We start from the raw sequence: 19,458 nt of genomic DNA on the forward strand, positions 1-19,458 counted from the left end.
TGACACTTGCGGCCCCTGGCGCTTGGGAGAGGTGGATCAGTGGGTTCCATGTGTGAGCGCAGTAAGGGCAGGAAGACATAAGATCACACGGCCCATTGAGAAGTGTCTTATTTTGGGTGACACATATCTTTGAGGTACGTTCCTGCCTCTGTACAAAATGGGGGTGTTTTTCAAATTGACGATGATAGTTGCCATTTACATTTGATCTATCTGGGCTATTGGAATAGAACAATGGATAGGGTAAAGGTATTTATTAGGGGGTAAACATTGACTTATTAATTTTGGGGGCAATAGTAATGTATTTATTTAGCCAATGTATTATTTTATAACAGGACAATATAAATATATGATTATGGGGGCAATACTATTTGATTTACAATGAGGCAATAAGAATTTATTTATTTTGGGGGCAACACTTATTATTTCAAAATGAGGGCACTACAAGTGCCACTGTACAATGTAACAATCTGGCTGGACCTATATGCAATATGTGGCACTTGGCTTATGTATCAAACTCCTATTTTACAATAGATTATAAGCTCTCTGTCTGTATGTATTACCCAGTATTGTTTTATTACCTTGTTTGTTCCCAATTGTAAAGCGCTACGGAATTTACTGCCGCTATATCAATTAATGTCAAAAATAAATGTTAATAAATAATACTTGTAAAAACAATTTGGGGTAAATGTATTAATGTTCGGATTCTTCAACTCCGGCGAGTTCGGCGTCTTCGGCGCTTAAATTTAAGGCGACGCTGCCTTCTAAGGTTTCCCTTTACAAGGCAGCGCCGCTTTAAATTTAAGCGCCGAACTCGCCGGAGTTGAAGAATCCGGACATTAATACATTTACCCCTTGGTGTTTAAAGGTAATATGTGACTCGGGTACATATAAATCATTTTACAAAAAAATCTTTAAATTATATATAACAATGTACGTTAAGTGATATTTATATAATTGATTTGTTTGTTTTTTAGAGTGATGAAAGTGGTCAGCCAGTTGAGGTAAGTCTCCTGATGATGGGCGCACACTACAGTGTTTTCACCCGATTATCGGGCCAATGAAACGATAAAACGTGTTTAGTGTGTACGCAGGAATCGGCTGCTGATCGGGACTTTTTTTTTTTTTTTTCATCTTTGGTAAAATATTTAAGGATATCACATCGGGAGAAATTTTGTATAGTGTGTACCCAGCCTAATACCTGTATTTTCTATAGTGTGTTTGAGTAGAGTCTTTATTTATACATCTGGAGGTCATCACAGGGTGGGGGGGTCACTGTAAGTGGATCCAGCTCTCACATATTTAGGATCGTTACAACCTGCAAAATAATATTTTGGGGGTTGATTATTTTTGTCTGTATTTTCTAAAAATAAATAACCATAATGAATAAGATATTTTCTAAACTGGTACCGAAATAAAGCGTTGTCTCCGTGAGAAGAATATATTAAAGTCGTTTGGGCAGAATAAACAAATAAAAAAGCAATTACTAGCTACTGTGGTTCAGCGCAGTGTGAAAATTGTTGATGGGGCCCCCTGAGGTGCAAATTTTTGCATGGATCCCTGGCAGCCAAATGGTACTACAATACACGGTAATCACTACTTTAATCAGGAGCTGGTGGGACAAGGGGGCATCTGCTCCTGGGATGAACCCATAGCGGGCTATATTGGGCTGCGTCACCTGCATTTACTTTAAATTGTTCCGAATCTCGGCTTAATTTTGCCAGCCAGCCCCTGACCGTATAAGCAGTTAAACAGTTAAATAGATATTTTCCTGCTGGCTCACGATGAAACAAATTGGCATGTCATGTTGGTCTATGGTGTACAAGTATATCATGGGTTCACACAACAATGCCCCAGCACATGTAAATGGAAACGCATACAATCGGTACATACTTCTGCCAGATGTAATGTTTAAGTCTCTAAATAAAATAATTCATGCATTAACTTAATGAATCTGGATGTACTACTCTACAAGCATTAGAACAGACCAGTGATACATTGTCACAGCTAACAGGATGTTTCTTTGTTCCTAGAATGGAAGCGATGCTTTGCTCAGTATTAGCGAGGAAGTTGACAAAACCAAATTAGTAAGTAAAATGATGGTCATATATACTTATTATTTTTATTTTTTGTGAGATTGTGGTTGTGTTTTGGAAAATATATTTGATCAAATTTAATTATCTTAAGAGTATGGAAACATTTAATTGATGGGGAGTAACAGAGTCATACTGAGAATAAGCAGCTATGTCGGAACTTCTCTCTTAGAATATACGGCACATGTAACAAATATAAAAATAGCCATCACTTGTATGACTTTATTAATCTAAAAAATAAACCTCAGTAAAAACTCTTAAAATTTCATATTTTAAAATGTTCTATTCTTAGCGGGCTAGTGAAACACTTCCTTCATATATAATTCATCAAAGAAACATTAAGACAAATTAACATGCTTTGAAAGTGAAATGCACAAAGACATTTGCTGTATTGACCCTATGGATAAAGTATGTGTTTAAATTAGTTAAAGTGGACACAGGTAACAGATCTATGAAGAGACGGTATATATATAAATAAGCCTATTTTACACTGGGGTTATTTAGGAAAAGGAAACCTGTTTCTGCACAGTGCATGTCCTTCTGATTAAATGCTCCTAGTTGTCTGGCTAATGCATATACAGGTGCACTGGTGACATCTGTGCCGGAAAATCACTCAAATTTCAATATTTTGTCCGACAAAACAAAATGAAATTTTAAATGTGGGCACAATACTAGGTGCGTCCAGCTCACAATTAATTAAGGATGCCCTTCTCCACCCAATTCTTGGGAAGGAAACATTTTATCATCTTGATGTGCTTCATGTAAAAACTGTTTTCACAAGAATAGGTGCATGACATCACAAAGCATCATTTGTGGTGCAGATCAGCATTTTTGCAGCTTCAGAATTGAGCTATACTGTTACAGAATGTCTTTTATATTCATCTCTGAACTGTACATTACAGATAGTTGTCTAGTCTTAAGGAAAGGCCAGGAAACCCCAGGATTAGGGCAGCTCTCCTGGACAGGCGTTTAAGAGGGCAGGGACGTGCCATGGTGATGTTTCCTCTATTTCTCAGGCACTAAGAATAAACTTGAAACCTAGATTGTACAGTGCAAGGTCTTGATTGGCATTAGGAGATCACGTGACATTGCCTATGTAGATCCTTCCGCAGTGGGTTGAATGTAACTTCCCCCTTTGGCTCACTCAGTCTCTTGGGCCTCCTCAGGCTCTTTAGGTGTTGATGTAAAAGGGCCCCGGAACAATGTATGTTTAAACCACTAGTATGATACAGGCCTAGAGTGCAGCACATTTCACAGTTGCTAAGAAAAAGAAGCCTCAAATCATCTCTCCAAGAAAACTTTGTACTTAAGTAAATCCTCCAACACATGAGTTGCAGAAATTAAATATCCATTTACATTTCCTCCTTCTCATATACAGTAGCTTAGCGTTTGCAATGATAAAAGAAAAATATTTTATCCTCAGTGTTCTCCAGCAGATTAGCTTCCCATAGAACTTACTTCCTCTCTTGCACCCCAGACTGCCACTCCATGGCCAAGTGGATCTGCTCCCAAGGCTTTCAAATCTTGCCACTCAGCCACTCCTCCAAGCAGCTGTTCCATATCCTCCCAGATGGTCTTCCAGCTCCTCCCAGCCGCTCTTCCAGATCCATCCAGCCACTCTTCAAGCTCCTCCCAGCATCTCTTTCAACCCTCCCAGTGACTCCTCCAGCTCCCCCCTGCATCTCTTCCATCCCCTCCCAGCAGCTCTTCCAGGCCTTCCAGTCACTCCTCCATCTCCTCCCAGCAACTCTTCCAGCTGCTTCCAGTTATCCCTCCAGCTCCTCCCAGTCACTCCTCTTCACCTGCAGTATCGCAACTCAGCCATGTTTCTTAGAGGTATTTGCCTCTTCCTACAAATTGCCCAACCCTTGTGACACACGTCTGATGAGGGCGTGGCCCACATATTGCTTAGAAGAGGATCTTACACCTATATATTATGTGGATTCTGTGAGTCTAAACATCAGTTGACAGTTAGGTCATGTGTTCTTCCTGGATACCATCAATCATCAGCCAGCACTTGCGGTAATCTAATATAAATATTTATTAGATAGTAGGAGACAGCAGATAAACAACTACACTCTTAGGGGCGTATTCAATTGTCGGCGGAAACGCAGAAAATCCCGCGGTCCGCACACTATTACCGTTATTTAGTGCACGGAAAAACCGTTACTACGGTAATTTTCTCGCTGGATTTCAGCTCGCAGCTCCCTGAGCCGCGAGCTGAAATCCAGCTAACTACTACCGTAATAACGGTAGTAGTTTTTACACGGCGGGATCTTGGAACAATTGAATACGCCCCTAAGTGTAATTCACGGATGTCTAAATGCTGTTTTGTGATATCGAGCACCGATTCTTGTGAAAATTTGGCCAAGTAAATGCATGAATTTGCCATCCAAGATGGCCTTGTTTGCACTGTCCGATGAGGAGTTGGGCGGATCTGGCACATGAGTGCACCTACTTTTGCTAATGAGATTATTTAAATGGGATTATGGAACGGAGAAGGAACATTTAGGGAAACTTTCCCTGCTTTGCGGGACAGTTTACAGCCTTTTGTTCTCAACAAAAGGACTTCAGTTACGAGGTGACGGACATTAATCCTCCTTTTACAATTTTAATGAGATACATTTTGCACCTTTTAGTTGCACTTTTCCACGTGGCGCACTGTCACCAAAGTGGAAAATCTTTAGAACACACATAAGTAATATATGTAATAAAGACTAGCCGGATGTCCCCTCACTCTGATGATTAATGTAAGACACAATTGAAGCTAAACCAAATAATATTTTAGGGGGGAAAATGTGACCTTTTAAAAATATGAGGGGGTGGTCCTGAAGAGGGCAAAGGTTGAACTTTGAAGTAACGTTGATACTGTTTCCACCACTTGCATTTCCACAAAGATCCCCCCCTTTTTATTGGGTTAGATTGAAAGACCAGAAAGTGGACATACACCTTTTGGTGTCTTAGACTTTTGTAGACGTAATAACGTTTTTATTCCTTAGTCAGATTATGTTCTACATAACAGGTATAAATCTTGGTTACATATCATTGTTTGCAAATTAACACCTTTTATCTCTCCTTCCCCAAACATGGGCGTCATTGCTATTTCTTTGCACGCCCTTGTCCCCCATCTCTTTACTAAATCCTAATCTCTCCTTCCCTTGTCAGAACAAAAACAAAGCTTGTTAAGGCTGCAAATATGTGTCGGTAAGTGTAATAGTACACAGTGCAATAGTGACATAACTAAAAATGGAAAATTAATTGCAACGCTTAATATGGAAAATTATGTGACACTTCTCCATGGTACAGTGGTAAAATTATTGTTTTCCAAGCTATGTTTACCTATCTATGCAGATGAGGCCATCTCAAAATTAAAAACTTTTAATATCAAGTCTGATTAGTAATAATACTGCCTTTATGTAGCTGCAACTCTACAGTCAACCCAGAAACTCAAGTTCTTGCACCTTCATGTTTAATAGGCCTCTCTTATTGATTGAAAACAGCCAGGCTGCACAAGATTCCCTCCTAATCAACTCTGATAACAACCAGGCAACATAAGTTCCTCCAAATTCACCTCTAATTACACCCAGGCTGCTTACCTACTTCTTCTGATCTCCAGACATTAATTTTAGCTACTTGAGCTATGGATACAATGTTTGCTATTTAAATCACATTCATAGTGTATTAAGAACCCTGTAATCATTTATCTACCAATACATTGTCCGAGATCAAATGGATTTTCTCCATCAAGGAAGTAACTTTGGTGATGTTGCTCCCCTAGTATAATTTTTTCCCAACATCACTAGCGAAGCTTTATGTTATCACATAGAGGCCTATTTACTATGCCGCGGGGATAGGTTTAACGGCTTATCGCATTCTTATCTTCATGTTTTGGCCCTGTCTTCAGTGCTAAAAACCATTGAGAAGAACCGTCATTATGACAGTCAGAGGTCTAAGCCACAAACACGGAAGTCACATATGCATTTACATGTGATAAACCTACCGTGCATTCAGATATTGCCCTTCACTAATCAGGAAGAGGTAGAAATCCTTCATGGAACTTAAGGAGGCCACAAGTCTTGTGAGCCTCTATTTTATGACATGTTTTCTAATAGTATTAAACACAGCATAAATTAGACCTTCCTGATGAAGATCCTAACATGCACAGCATTAGTTAGAGATATCTACAGTTTAGTGCATTTATCTTGCTTGGCATACGCATTAGTACCAATCAGATCGTTATTACGCCTTTTCCTTTGGAAGGAATGGTTTCTGCGGAATGTGCACTGAAGCCTAAACCATCTGTAATGAAAGGCAATTGTGTAGCTTCCCATGTTTCTTAGGAGACAAATGTTTTCTTCTATTTTATGTCACTATTGCACTAAGCACTGCTGTGTATCACAGGTCTGATCACGTTTACAATTTTAGTTTCCATTATTATTATTAACATGTTTTATTTAGGAGGATGCTTAAAACAATTTTGTTTTCTGTTCATTTGGCGCTTTTACTCATAGATCTCATTCAGAATATCTCGAACGGCAGTTCTAATATAGAGAGCGCTCATCATCTACACACGGTGTCTGTCACTCTTAGCCGTCTGCCCGTGCATACTGGTATAGTCACAAAATGGCTGCCATTTTCTCTTTACCACAAAGCGGCTGCCATTGTCTGTAGGCCATGGGTGCATGATTTCAAACTGCAGTACTCAAAGGCCAGCAACATGGCAGTGAAACAAGGAAGGTCCAGGAAGTGACGCCATTTTGGGTTTGGCTTGTTTTGGCATTTTAAGATTGCAGTTTGAGAACCTCTGAGAACCATTTACATTCACTGGTTTTAGTAGTTTTGTGGACACCTCACTTTTGTTTGCATTATTTTCCATTTATTTAAAGCATGCTCATCTTCTGTGCACAGATTGTTATTTACTGCGTGGCATATATATGTATATTTACTATGTGACGTATTCGTCTGAGGAGCTTACAATCCATGTACAGATTAAACGAAATTTGTTTTGCATTTGTCCAACTCTTGAAAAGTAGTTTCAGGTTTAACTGTGGAGATAAGTCACAATGGGGGGTGGGGGCATTTATAAAAACTGTTCTATGGGCGACTGTGCAGAAAAGGTGATGTTGCCATACGTTTAGACTTTTTCTTTTATTCACTAATCTGTGCTAGGAAAAGGCTATGGCAATAACCCTTTCCACGCAGTTACCTATGAATGCATATCCTACCTCCCCCCAACTGTCCCAGATGCTCCATGGTGAGGAGGTTGTACCATTCACTGCTGCACTGCAAAGCATCTGACATTGGTGCACGAAAGGTGTATTTGAAGGGGCTGGGGGCGGCCATTGCTTGGAAGCACTGGACACACCCAGTGACACATGACCATACCCACCAGAGCAGAAAGGATATTGGAACATTGACTTTATATCAACATCTACTGTTTTGTTTTTTTTTAACTGTGAGACACATTACCAAAGTAACTGCCCATCCTGTCCTATGGATCATCGTATAAACGTCATACAATATTCAGTGTACCCATCTCCACAGTGGAGGCAGCCATTTTGTAGGGACGTTATACGTCCCACCTCAGGGATAGTACTAGTTCCATGTGCATTCTCATGAGCCGAGCTCACAAAATGGCTGCCTCCACTATGTAGGCAGTTTGTAGACACAATGGGGTTGATTTAGTAGCAGATACAGCTAAATTTTGCACCTGGAAAACCCTTTTGGTGCAAGAGGGGAGAAAATGGAAATTACACTATCTGATTTTGAGTTGTGACAGGGCCACGGCCTAGCCGAACTTCAAAAAATAAAGCTGCCCATTGGTTGGCACCGAAGTCTAAATCAGACCCTATATACAGTTCCTTGTAATACCTTGTACTTCACAGAGGAACTCACAACCATATTATTATTATCTTCTTATTTTTAATGTGATGATATATTACGCAGAGCTACAGCGTTGTTTGTGCCATGATCCACTCAATGTACACATTGAGTGGATCATGACACAAACAAATGACATAAAGCATAAATTATGGCTCAAATAAGCTTGCGATCTAAAAGGTTTAGGGAACACATGATACAGAAGGTAGCAGAATACCAATTAGTGGGCAAGTGCGGTTGGCTATTGCTAGGCAACAACATTATTAGCCTCAGATAATAATTACTAAAGCGGTCACGGGCGTCTGGCGTTCCTGTGCCGTTATTGTGTTACAGTGTGGTTGGAATGAGGAGAGACATCAAAAGGCAGAGACACAAAACTTGTGCCAGTCTCTATAGGGATTGTAACAGTCAGCTGCTGCTAACTATGACTGTCCTTCGCCATTCATCATAACCGAGTCCTTCCTCTGCTGGTTTTGTGCTGCGCAGGCACTCTTGTGGTTATCTGTCAGGTTGGACTAACTGCGCAGCGAGCATTTTTCCTCTAGTGTCATGCTCGCTGCTGGAAAAAGAGCCAGCACAGTCGTTCCTCCTCTCCCATATTGGAGAGAAACAGAAGATTCTCTCTATGAACATAAACTATTTGCTGACAAGAGTTCTATTTGTTATCATGAACTGATAAATGATAGCCTCCGCTATAGAATGTGTTGTTGGCTCTGTTTAAGACTTGCTTGTATAATATTTTGTCGGAATGCAAGTTTTGCTGATAGAACACATCACAGAACATTCTACTGCCTTGCTCTTGGTATCCAATCCCACGAAACAGGGGATTCAGTAATTATATGATGTTCTGTCCAAAATTGACCCAGGAGGACTTTTATTTCAAGTACACAATCTAACTGAAGAAAAGTGTTGGTCATACTACAGGGTATGTTATTAGTTTAAAAGAGGTAGTACACTAAAAAAACATACTCAAAAAGTGCTATCATCAGTAGATCCGCTGATATCAGCAATTATTTAGGGTACATCACCCTAACCAATTCTGTTGTCTGTATAGCAAAATACACTTTAAAGTGGTTATATTGGGAGTCGAAAAACTTCTTTGCATTATCCAGACTTTGTAAGAAAACATCCGGTATGACCTGTTTTGAGTTGTCTACTATACCCCTCTAAAAGATCTTACTTCAGCTGTTGTTGTTTCAGTTACCTGAATTTATACACAGAGAACTTAACTTAAACTCCAGATTGTACGCTTATATTTGCAGTAGTGCTTTCAAGTTAAAAAAGAGGGCAAAAATTACTTTTTTTAGTTCATCCACCGATTCCTATACCATTCACTTACTGTCTCATCCATGCAATATTTCATCATTGTGTTTCCTAGTAGTAAATCAATTTTTAACATGTTGCTTCTTTTTAAAGGGTGTTGACCAGATGAATTTATTTGGTGATATGTCCACACCACCAGATCTCAACAGTCCATCAGTAAGTATAGAATCATCATCTTCCAGGTCATTCTATCTAGGAGAACTCGGAGATTCGTTATTTTCAGATTGTTAAATGTTAACGTGTAGTGGTACAGGAAATGTATCATACCAAGAAGACTACAATTGTTCTTGACATCTGATCTGTGCAAACCTTGTTAAATTTTAGACAGTCAGGTTAGTTTAGGATTACTCTAGTCCAATAATATGAACATTTCACATTTCCCAAAAATTATTTTTTAATGTTTGTTCTCTGGCACATAGTAACTTTGTAACTACAAATGGCATTGATTAACCTTCGACCATGTGATTTTTCAGAAAGTCAGGTGTTTGTGTACTTGGGGCAATGAGCAAAGTTCACACGGCACATATTGCTCAAGTTAGCAAGAAGTGTGGTTAATTTTATATTTGCGTAACTGTTCTTGGCTTCAGAGATTATGAGTGGGAATAAACCAAGAGGGTTTACAGTGTAATCTTGCATAAATTCAGCCATTTATATGTTGAAAAATGTAGCTACTGGCCCACAGTGTGCATATTGTATGTCTAGGCTCTGTTATCCCACAATACTTGCATTATGGGGGGTATTCAATTGTCAGTGAGTTGTTTTTTTTTTTGAGCGTGTTAAGTCATTTTAACGCTGTTTTTTATCCTTTTCGAGCGGGTTAACTTTACCCACAATTCAATTCCATTTTTAACGCTACGTTTTTTTTCATCAAACTGTCCTCTCGCGCTCCAGTAGGTCTATTGAAAGTATAGGGTGTGCGAGAGGCAGCCACGTTAAAAGCTGTTCAATTGTTTTTTAACGCGGCTGGTAAAACAGGCAAATATGCTGTTTTATCTCGCACCTCTATGGGGTGTGTTAAAAATAAAAAACTAAGGGGCATATTCAATTGTCGGCGGGATTGCCAAAAATCCCGTGGTCCGCACACGATTACCGTTATCACAGTAATCGTGGGCAGAAAAACCGTTAATACGGTAATTTACTCGCTGGATTTCAGCTCGCAGCTCCCTGAGCAAATTACTGTATTATCGGCGCGGAAAAACAACAATTGAATATGCCCCTAAGTATTTGAAATCATGTAAAAATGTTGAAAAAAGTTAAACTTACCTTTATCACTAATGCCTAACTTGTATAAGTTGATTTTTTTTTGTGAAAAAATATTGAAATAAAAAAACCATTAAAAAAATATAAAAAAATAAAATCACTAATTAATTATATTTATGTATGTTTTTCATACAAATATGAATGTAGTAATGTGTTTTGACATGGTATAGATGATTGTATGATAAAAAAAATATGCTAAAGAAAGTACTGTATTGTAGATATTATCAATGTGTAATGCAATCTAATGTATGGAAGTGTATGCAAAACCTTTTTTTTGTGTTATACATGACCGCGTTAAAATTCCCCTTCACTCCCCTAAAATCTCGCAAACACAAGTTTTAACGCGCGGGGGCAGCAGTCCCTGTTTTTCAGTTGAATTGCATGAGTTTACCCGCTGCGCTAACTCAAAACGGTCGCTATTACCAGCAAAAACCCGCGGGATATTTTTATTTTTGTTGTTAACACGGCATTGTAAAAAAAAAATCTTGCTGACAATTGAATACCCCCTATGACTTAGATCACTATATATCAATATGTTGTGATAACACAGATTTTTCTATCGCCACTTAACGCAGTGATAGAAAATCTGCATTGCTGCAATTTACGCAGTAAATATAAGTGGCGCAACTGCATTATACTCAGCTCCCCAGCGATATGGTCTGGAAGAGGAGACTCACTGCTTGACGAGCCAGCCCTGCATACATCAGCACATGTCTATGCATGACTTGGGCTTTCAGTTCCATTTATAGAATAAAAATAGTTACAACATATTTTTAAAAAACTGTAATAATTTACCATTATTAATATTTGAAAATATTTAAATAAACAGATATTTTTTTTTCTATGATTATTCCTTGCTAACGCTTCATGAGATGTCCTTCCTAAATAGGCTTCCACGTCTTGCACGTAGAAAGCCGGCTAATCTCTTAATTGATGCATAGGGGCCCTAACTCCCATTTTTGCTGGAGAAAGGGCACATCTCCTTGTCATGAATAGACCCGTTAATCTGGCCATACTTGGAGATATGTTGATGGATCACAGAATGAAAGGATCGGTGTCCAATTTTGCCAAACATATGGTAAGCCAGATTCCATAGATCCAGTCATTAAGCGATCAGGCTGAATGATCAGAATACTTTTGCATGAATGGAGTCTCACAGTACTATAGGCCACTTTGAAAAATGGAGTTTTATTTTACACTGTATTCACTTTTTCTCTTTTATTTTCTCCCCTTTTATCTCTACTTTTCTTTTTCTGTTCACTCTTTTTCTCTCACCTTTAATTTATCCTGCTCTCTCTCTCTCTTTTTGACTGTTTCACTCTCTCTCTCTCTCTCTCTCTGTCTCTCCACTCTTTCTGTCATCTACCTCTCTCTTTCTTCTCTACCTTTCTTTCCTCTCTCTCTTCTATACCTCTCTCTCTCTCTCATCCATACCACTCTCTCTCTTTCTCTCTCTCTTTCAACTCTACCTCTCTTGCTCTCTTTTTCTCTCTCTTATTTTTCTTCTCTACCTCTCTCTCTCCTTTCTATCTTTTCTCTACCTCTCTTTCTCTTCTCTACCTCTCTCTCTCTCTCTAACTCTCTTCTCTACCTCTCTCTATTTCTATCTTCGCTCTCTCTCTTCTTCAGGCCTATTTATCAGTCACTGCCCCATTTCTCTCCTCTACCTCTCGCTTTCTTCTCTATCTTTCTTTCCTCTCTCTCTTCTATACCTGTCTCTCTCTCATCCATACCTCTATCTCATCCATACCTCTCTCTCTCTCTTTCTCTCTCTCTCTCTCTCATCCATACCTCTCTCTCTCTCTTTCTCTCTCTCTCTTTCAACTCTACCTCTCTTGCTCTCTATTTCTCTCTCTTCTTTTTCTTCTCTACCTCTCTCTTTCTCCTTTCTATATTTTCTCTACATCTCTTTCTCTTCTCTACCTCTCTCTCTCTCTCTACCTCTCTTCTCTACCTCTCTCTACTTCTCTCTCCCCTCTCACTCTCTCTTTCTCTTCTTCAGGCCTATTTATCAGTCACTGCCCCATTTCTCTCCTCTACCTCTCCCTTTCTTCTCTACCTTTCTTTCCTCTCTCTCTTCTATACCTGTCTCTCATCCATACCTCTCTCTCTTTCTTTCTTTATTTCTCTCTCTCTCTTTCAACTCTACCTCTCTTGCTCTCTATCTTTCTCTTCTCTACCTCTCTCTCTCTACCTCTCTCTCTTTCTCTTCTCTACCTCTTTCTCACTCTACATCTCTCTCTCTCTCTCTCTCTACCTCTCTCTCTCTACCTCTCTCTTTCTCTCTCTCCCCTCTCGCTCTCTCTTTCTCTTCTTCAGGTCTATATATCAATCACTGCCCCATTGCAGGGAAAACTATCTTTAGCTTTATCACCCAGCCAAAAGTTACCTCTTCCTGGTCGGTATCATACAGCACAGAATACATATTATATAAATATTACTATACTATAATCAGCCCCTCACCTTCACCCCTACTCCCAGCATTCTCTTTGGTTTTCAATATTTACTTTGTACACATAAAATTATTTATTTTGTGCTGTGTGATACTCACCCTACAGAGGAGGAACAAGGACTCACAGATTCTCCGGGGTCTGTACATCCTCTATTATAGTTACTGCCATCCAGAGATGGCGTTAGCTATGGAGGAGGCATTTTTCAAAAAGAGAGAATTTTTGCTATCCACGTAGAGTTTTACGAGACAGCGTTACAGAGAAAACGCCAGTGATGACGTATAGGGCAAAATAAAAACCAAAATAGACTTGTAAATCTCCTGCCTTCCCAGTCTGTGTCACTCAGCCTTTTAAAGTGTGTTCTACATTTCACATTTTGCCGCACAGAATCTGATACACTGTGATCATGAATAGAACCAATAGGGGAACAGTCTGGGCAGATCAGAAATGATAGAGGAATTCCCAGGCAGAATAAAAAGTGATGTGGAACAGAAATATAACTACATACGGCCGCTTCTCCTTGTAGTTGGGTCCCATTGCAGTTCCATGGGCTGCTATGGCTATAGTTACACCCTTGATCGTGGGGAATCGATGCAATTCACTTAAGGTCACATTTCACCAGAGGAACATGTGGAATTCTGGAATGAGCCAATATTTCACTAAAAATCCAAAGTATGACACCACTTCAGCTGAACTGTATGAGATTGTGTGTGCTGTTTTATAGCAGCTCAAGTCATTTGTCACACTCCTCTATTTTTGCTGCTTCTTGAGATACAACTATTGTAAGTCATCTCCTGTGTAGACATCCTGATGTAGATGTCTATGGAGATGATGGAGATGAGGAAGCACAGATAAATGTTTGTGAACACCTAGGGGACGTGTCATTTACTTGCAACTTTCAGTAATTTTAGTAAATAACAACCCTACCCCACCCCCCAAACAACACCACCAGCACTTTGTTCCAACTACCCATTGACAAATATACCTTGCAGAACATCTAATACTTCTTTTCCAGGAATAGCCTATAAACAGAAATCATTTTCACCTTGTAAGGGCTTGTAAGTATTCAGATAAAACCCTCTCACTAGCTAGTGGCTATTTACTACCCAACAAATATAACACTTACTTGGATATCTTTTCTCTTTGATTCCCTGTTTCCTTGCAATCACTGTCATCACCCATGGTCCTAAGCCCTGGTTGAATGCAGACATATGATTGGATGGCAGTGGCATCTGATTGGACGGCCAATCACGTCTGGCCAATGAGATGCTGCCCTCACTGCATACCCGATGAAGGTGTCTTCTCTATAGATACAGGAACTCAGGTCCTGCTCGTTCCACTTAAATGCACCACTGATTGCACCTTGTTACTTTATAGATGAGCAATCTATTACTAAATTATATATTGATATTAAATTGTTGCTATGCATGAAAGCCCTACTGTGATTAGCATGGTCTGATCTGCATTTGGATTTAATGAATCCAGCTTAAAAAAAAGATTTCATGATCTTATAAATTGATTTATTGTTATAAAATTATGATAATTATTTTGCTTTTTCCTCTGCTTCTCTTGCTTTATCTTGAATACTGTGCTTACATTCATTGAGTTGAATTTTAGTGTTAATTTATATATATATATCTTTACCTGGGGGTAAATGTATCAAGCTGAGAGTTTTCCAGCCGGTTTGAAAAACCAATCAGATTCTAGTTATCATTTATTTAGTACATTCTACAAAATGACAGCTAGAATCTGATTGGTTGCTATAGGCGACATCTCCACTTTTCAAACACGCTGGAAAACTCTCAGCTTGATACATTTACCCCCTGGTGTAAAATGGTACTGCATGATTTTTATGCCGTGCATGTTTAATTTCATAATGTTTAATTTCATTTCTCTCCACATTAATAGGAAAGTAATGATATCCTTTTAGTGGATTTAAACACTGAAATCGACACCAATCAAAACTGTGTTAAAGGAAATCCTTTTTTATCAAACGGCATCATCCACGCTTCTTCTCTTCCTCATCCCAAAGCGCAGTCACCTTTCTTGCCTGAAAACTCATTTTCTACCAATCTCAGCTTTTTTCCTGCACCTAATCCAGATCCCTTTTGCGATGATCCTTTTATCAGCCAATCAGCTTCTTCTTCACTTGATTCTTCAAAATCTGTCAATCGTAGAATGGAAAATGTAAAAAGTGTAACAAACGGTCCCGACAGCAATGGCATTCTAACGAATGATATTGAGTTTGGGCAGCAGTTTGACCAAATTACTGGCCAGTCCGGTAAACAGGAAGTGAAGTCGGACCAGTGGCCTTTTAAAACTAGTCAGTCAGCTCCTATTACAAGGACTCACAATGGCGTAGCAGGACAGAAACTGGTTGGTTCACCAAGCACACCAAAGTCAAACCCGTTTACCGAATGCTCATCCAATGGAGGGGGTGTGCCAAATGGAATGAGAAGGAACTCAGAGGGGAATTCCAGTTACAAGAGAGACAATGTCAGTCCACTTTCTTCTGACCCTATAGCCATTAGTCCTCCGCCGCAAAGCGCCAAACCTGGAAGAGGAAGGCGAAGTGTAAAGGTGATTTTTTTTCCAACTTTTCCTTTAGCAATTTTTTTTATCTAAAAGTAAAAAACTTACAATAACTCAGTGTTTCCCCACCTTGCGGAGACATCCTTCTTCTGTGATATCAAGTGTGCATCAAAGTATTGCACAAATATTTAGCACTTAAAAACCTAGTGCAATGTTACTTAATTATTCTTATCATTTCCCATGAAATTACTGTGCATATCATCCGCATTGCATGCAACTTCTTGTTAAGGGAATGTCCAGGCAAACCAATATTAAAATTGCAAAACCTATGTCAAAGCATTTTCGCCATGGCATCCTTTTCAAATTCCCTCCCGTTACTGACCTAACGGAAGTAATTCATGGCATAGTGGTTACACTTGAAGTTCCCGAAAACTCCGTTGCTATATCTCGTTGACCCTGGCACACTTGAATCACAAATTTGTTAGTAGAGAGAAGAAATTGTCAATAATATAATATTGGTTTCAGTGGACATGTCCTTAAAGACATACCTTTACCCAGACATTACCTGGAATTATAATCAAAATATGGAAAACTTGTTATAATCTTGTTGATGAGTTAATTGATGACAGCTAGTGGGGATAACAACCTCTGTCCACATTACAGTGTTATAGCGAGTGTCTGGGGGACTTGGCAGCAGTTGGATGTCCCTAGTCATCGAGGACATCCCAGACTGGATGTGAGTGTCACGAGACAAACCCACAATGCAACTTGGGATGCCCTCTTTGCCCACCATCCAGCTGCCATAGACATGACCATGCGGCTGGGGGTCTCCATCCCCCCTTAGGTTGACCAACCAAGTAGTTGAACTTACTCTTGAATAACCAACACTGCACATATTCAGCCACTGCTTGGTCAGACTGCATCACATGAAATCTAGGTTCTAGATCTCTGATGATCTCATGCACACACTCATTGGCTGACCAAAATTTTGGACCACTATTAAAATCTATGGTGTCGGACCATTTTGGTGAAAACACAAATACACCGATAGATATAGATTGTTTACATGTTTGCCACTAACTACAGTATGAATTCAAAGTCCAACAATCATTTAATGCTTTTAATTAAATTAATTAATGTGTATGGTTTGTTAATATTGTATTTAATATTCTTAGTATAATTCTTTTAAAAATGACTCATAACTTATTTTACATCTGTTGCTTTATGCTTCCAATGCTTGTGTAGTAATGGTAAGTACAGTGGTTTTGTGTACTTATTCCAATATGTTTAGTCTTATTTTCCTTTAATGTTGAATTATCATCCCCATTGTATGTGACTTCCTTTAAAGGGAATATCCAGGCAAAACAATATTAAAAATGTAAAAGTTTTTATGTTTTTCAAAGCATTTTCCGAGTGGCATCCTTTACAAACTCCATCCCGTTACTGAAATACCAGAAGTAATAATAACATTACTCTGCGTTTTTCTCAGTTTACTGCTGTAATACATTGTGGTATTTTTTTTTTCATTTGATTTTTCAAGAAAACATGACATAGCATAGTGAAGCAAAGATTGAAATGCAATATATAGATATCAACAGGGGTAAACAGCAAAGTACAATGGATAGTGAATAACAAAAATATAAAATAGGGCAGCGTTGCTCAACCTTAGTTTAGCTGGGATGCCACTGGGACACCAAGTGTCAGTGTACGATTGTCCTGGGACACCAAGGGGTAAATGTATCATAGTCTGGGTTGTACAAGTCGCCGGAAATCGTCGAGACGACAGCTTAAATTTAAAGCGGCGCTGCCTTGTAAAGGGAAGTTTCCCTTTACAAGGCAGAGCCGCTTTAAATTTAAGCTGTCATTTCGCCGATTTCCGGCGACTTGTACAACCCGGACTATGATACATTTACCCCCAAGTGTCAGTGTGCGATTGTCCTGGGACACCAAGTGTCAGTGTGCGATTGTTCTGGGACACCAAGTGTCAGTATACGATTGTCCTGGGACACCAAGTGTCAGTGTGCGATTGTCCTGGGACACCAAGTGTCAGTGTGTGATTGTTCTGGGACACCAAGTGTCAGTGTGCGATTGTTCTGGGACACCAAGTGTCAGTGTACGATTGTCCTGGGACACCAACTGTCAGTGTGCGATTGTCCTGGAACACCAAGTGTCAGTTTGCGATTGTTCTGGGACACCAAGTGTCAGTATACGATTGTCCTGTGACACCAAGTGTCAGTGTGCGATTGTCCTGGGACACCAAGTGTCAGTGTGCGATTGTTCTGGGACACCAAGTGTCATTGTACGATTGTCCTGGGACACCAACTGTCAGTGTGCGATTGTTCTGGGTCACCAAGTGTCAGTGTGCGATTGTTCTGGGACACCAAGTGTCAGTGTGTGATTGTCCTGGGACACCAAGTGTCAGTGTGCGATTGTTCTGGGACACCAAGTGTAAGTGCGATTGTTCTGTGACACCAGGTGTCAGTGGGACACTAAGTGTCAGTGTGTGTTCTGGGACACCAAGTGTCAGTGTACGATTGTCCTGGGACACCAACTGTCAGTGTGCGATTGTCCTGGAACACCAAGTGTCAGTGTGCGATTGTTCTGGGACACCAAGTGTCAGTATACGATTGTCCTGGAACACCAAGTGTCAGTGTGCGATTGTTCTGGGACACCAAGTGTCAGTATACGATTGTCCTGGGACACCAAGTGTCAGTGTGCGATTGTCCTGGGACACCAAGTGTCAGTGTGCGATTGTTCTGGGACACCAAGTGTCATTGTACGATTGTCCTGGGACACCAACTGTCAGTGTGCGATTGTTCTGGGTCACCAAGTGTCAGTGTGCGATTGTTCTGGGACACCAAGTGTCAGTGTGTGATTGTCCTGGGACACCAAGTGTCAGTGTGCGATTGTTCTGGGACACCAAGTGTAAGTGTGCGATTGTTCTGTGACACCAGGTGTCAGTGGGACACTAAGTGTCAGTGTGTGTTCTGGGACACCAAGTGTCAGTGTGTGATTGTTCTGAATCGTCAAGTGTCTGTGTGCGAATGTTCTGGGACACCAAGTGTCAGTGTGTGATTGTTCTGGGACACCAAGTGTCAGTGTGTGATTATTCTGGGACACCAAGTGTCAGTGTGTGATTGTTCTGGCACACCAAGTGTCAGTGTGCGAATGTTCTGAGTCATCAAGTGTCTGTGTGCGATTGTTCTGGGACACCAAATGTCAATGTGCAAATTGTTCTGGGACACCAAGTGTCAGTGTGTGATTGTTCTGTGACCCAAGTGTCAGTGTGTGATTGCTCTTGGACACCAAGTGCCAGTGTGCGATAGCTCTGGGACACCAATTGTCAGTGTGTGATTGTTCTGTGACATCATGTGTCTGTGTGCAATTGCTCGGGACACCAAGTATCGGTGTGCGATTGTTCAGGGAAACCAAGTGTCAGTGTGCAATTGTTCTGGGACACCAAAAGAGGCAGTTTCTAATAGAATATATCGTATATCTGACCCTGAATTCTCCCCCCAAGTAAAGTCTGGGACCCTGATGGGGTCTGACCCACCAGTTATACTCCACTATAATAGAGTGAAGCAAATTGGCTCAAGGAGTTTGATACAAGACTTAAAGCATTGTATAATAAGTCAAGCGTTAAGGAGAAAGAAAGAGCTTTCAAAAAGAAGGCAGAATACTGGGGGTGCAGATAGATTGCATGCGTAGTTTGACACACACACACACACACACACACACACACACACACACTATATATATATATATATATATATATATATATGTGTGTGTGTATAATATTTTTATATATAACCATGACTATTTGACCAATAGTATGTGTTGCCTAGTGGCGGAACTATCACTGGTGCAGTAGATGCAGTGCACCGGGGCCCATGGAAATAACGGGGCCTACTGCACGGGGAACT

General features: G+C 40.0%; 1 protein-coding gene across 2 annotated transcripts in view; it reads left to right on the top strand.

Annotated features, from left to right (window-relative positions):
* Window positions 1-19,458, top strand: part of DAB2 (DAB adaptor protein 2) — a 58,063-nt gene that overhangs the window by 21,675 nt on the left and 16,930 nt on the right. Inside the window, exons 6-9 of one of the 2 annotated variants that reach the window (XM_075184169.1) lie at window positions 975-1,001; window positions 2,031-2,084; window positions 9,387-9,449; window positions 14,912-15,583. In XM_075184169.1, the coding sequence (XP_075040270.1) occupies window positions 975-1,001; window positions 2,031-2,084; window positions 9,387-9,449; window positions 14,912-15,583 (816 nt within the window). The remainder of the gene's footprint in view (window positions 1-974; window positions 1,002-2,030; window positions 2,085-9,386; window positions 9,450-14,911; window positions 15,584-19,458) is intronic. The other variant, XM_075184176.1, reaches the window with a different exon arrangement.

This window comes from Mixophyes fleayi, chromosome 1 (assembly GCF_038048845.1).
Source record: "Mixophyes fleayi isolate aMixFle1 chromosome 1, aMixFle1.hap1, whole genome shotgun sequence".
Classification (NCBI taxonomy): domain Eukaryota; kingdom Metazoa; phylum Chordata; class Amphibia; order Anura; family Limnodynastidae; genus Mixophyes; species Mixophyes fleayi.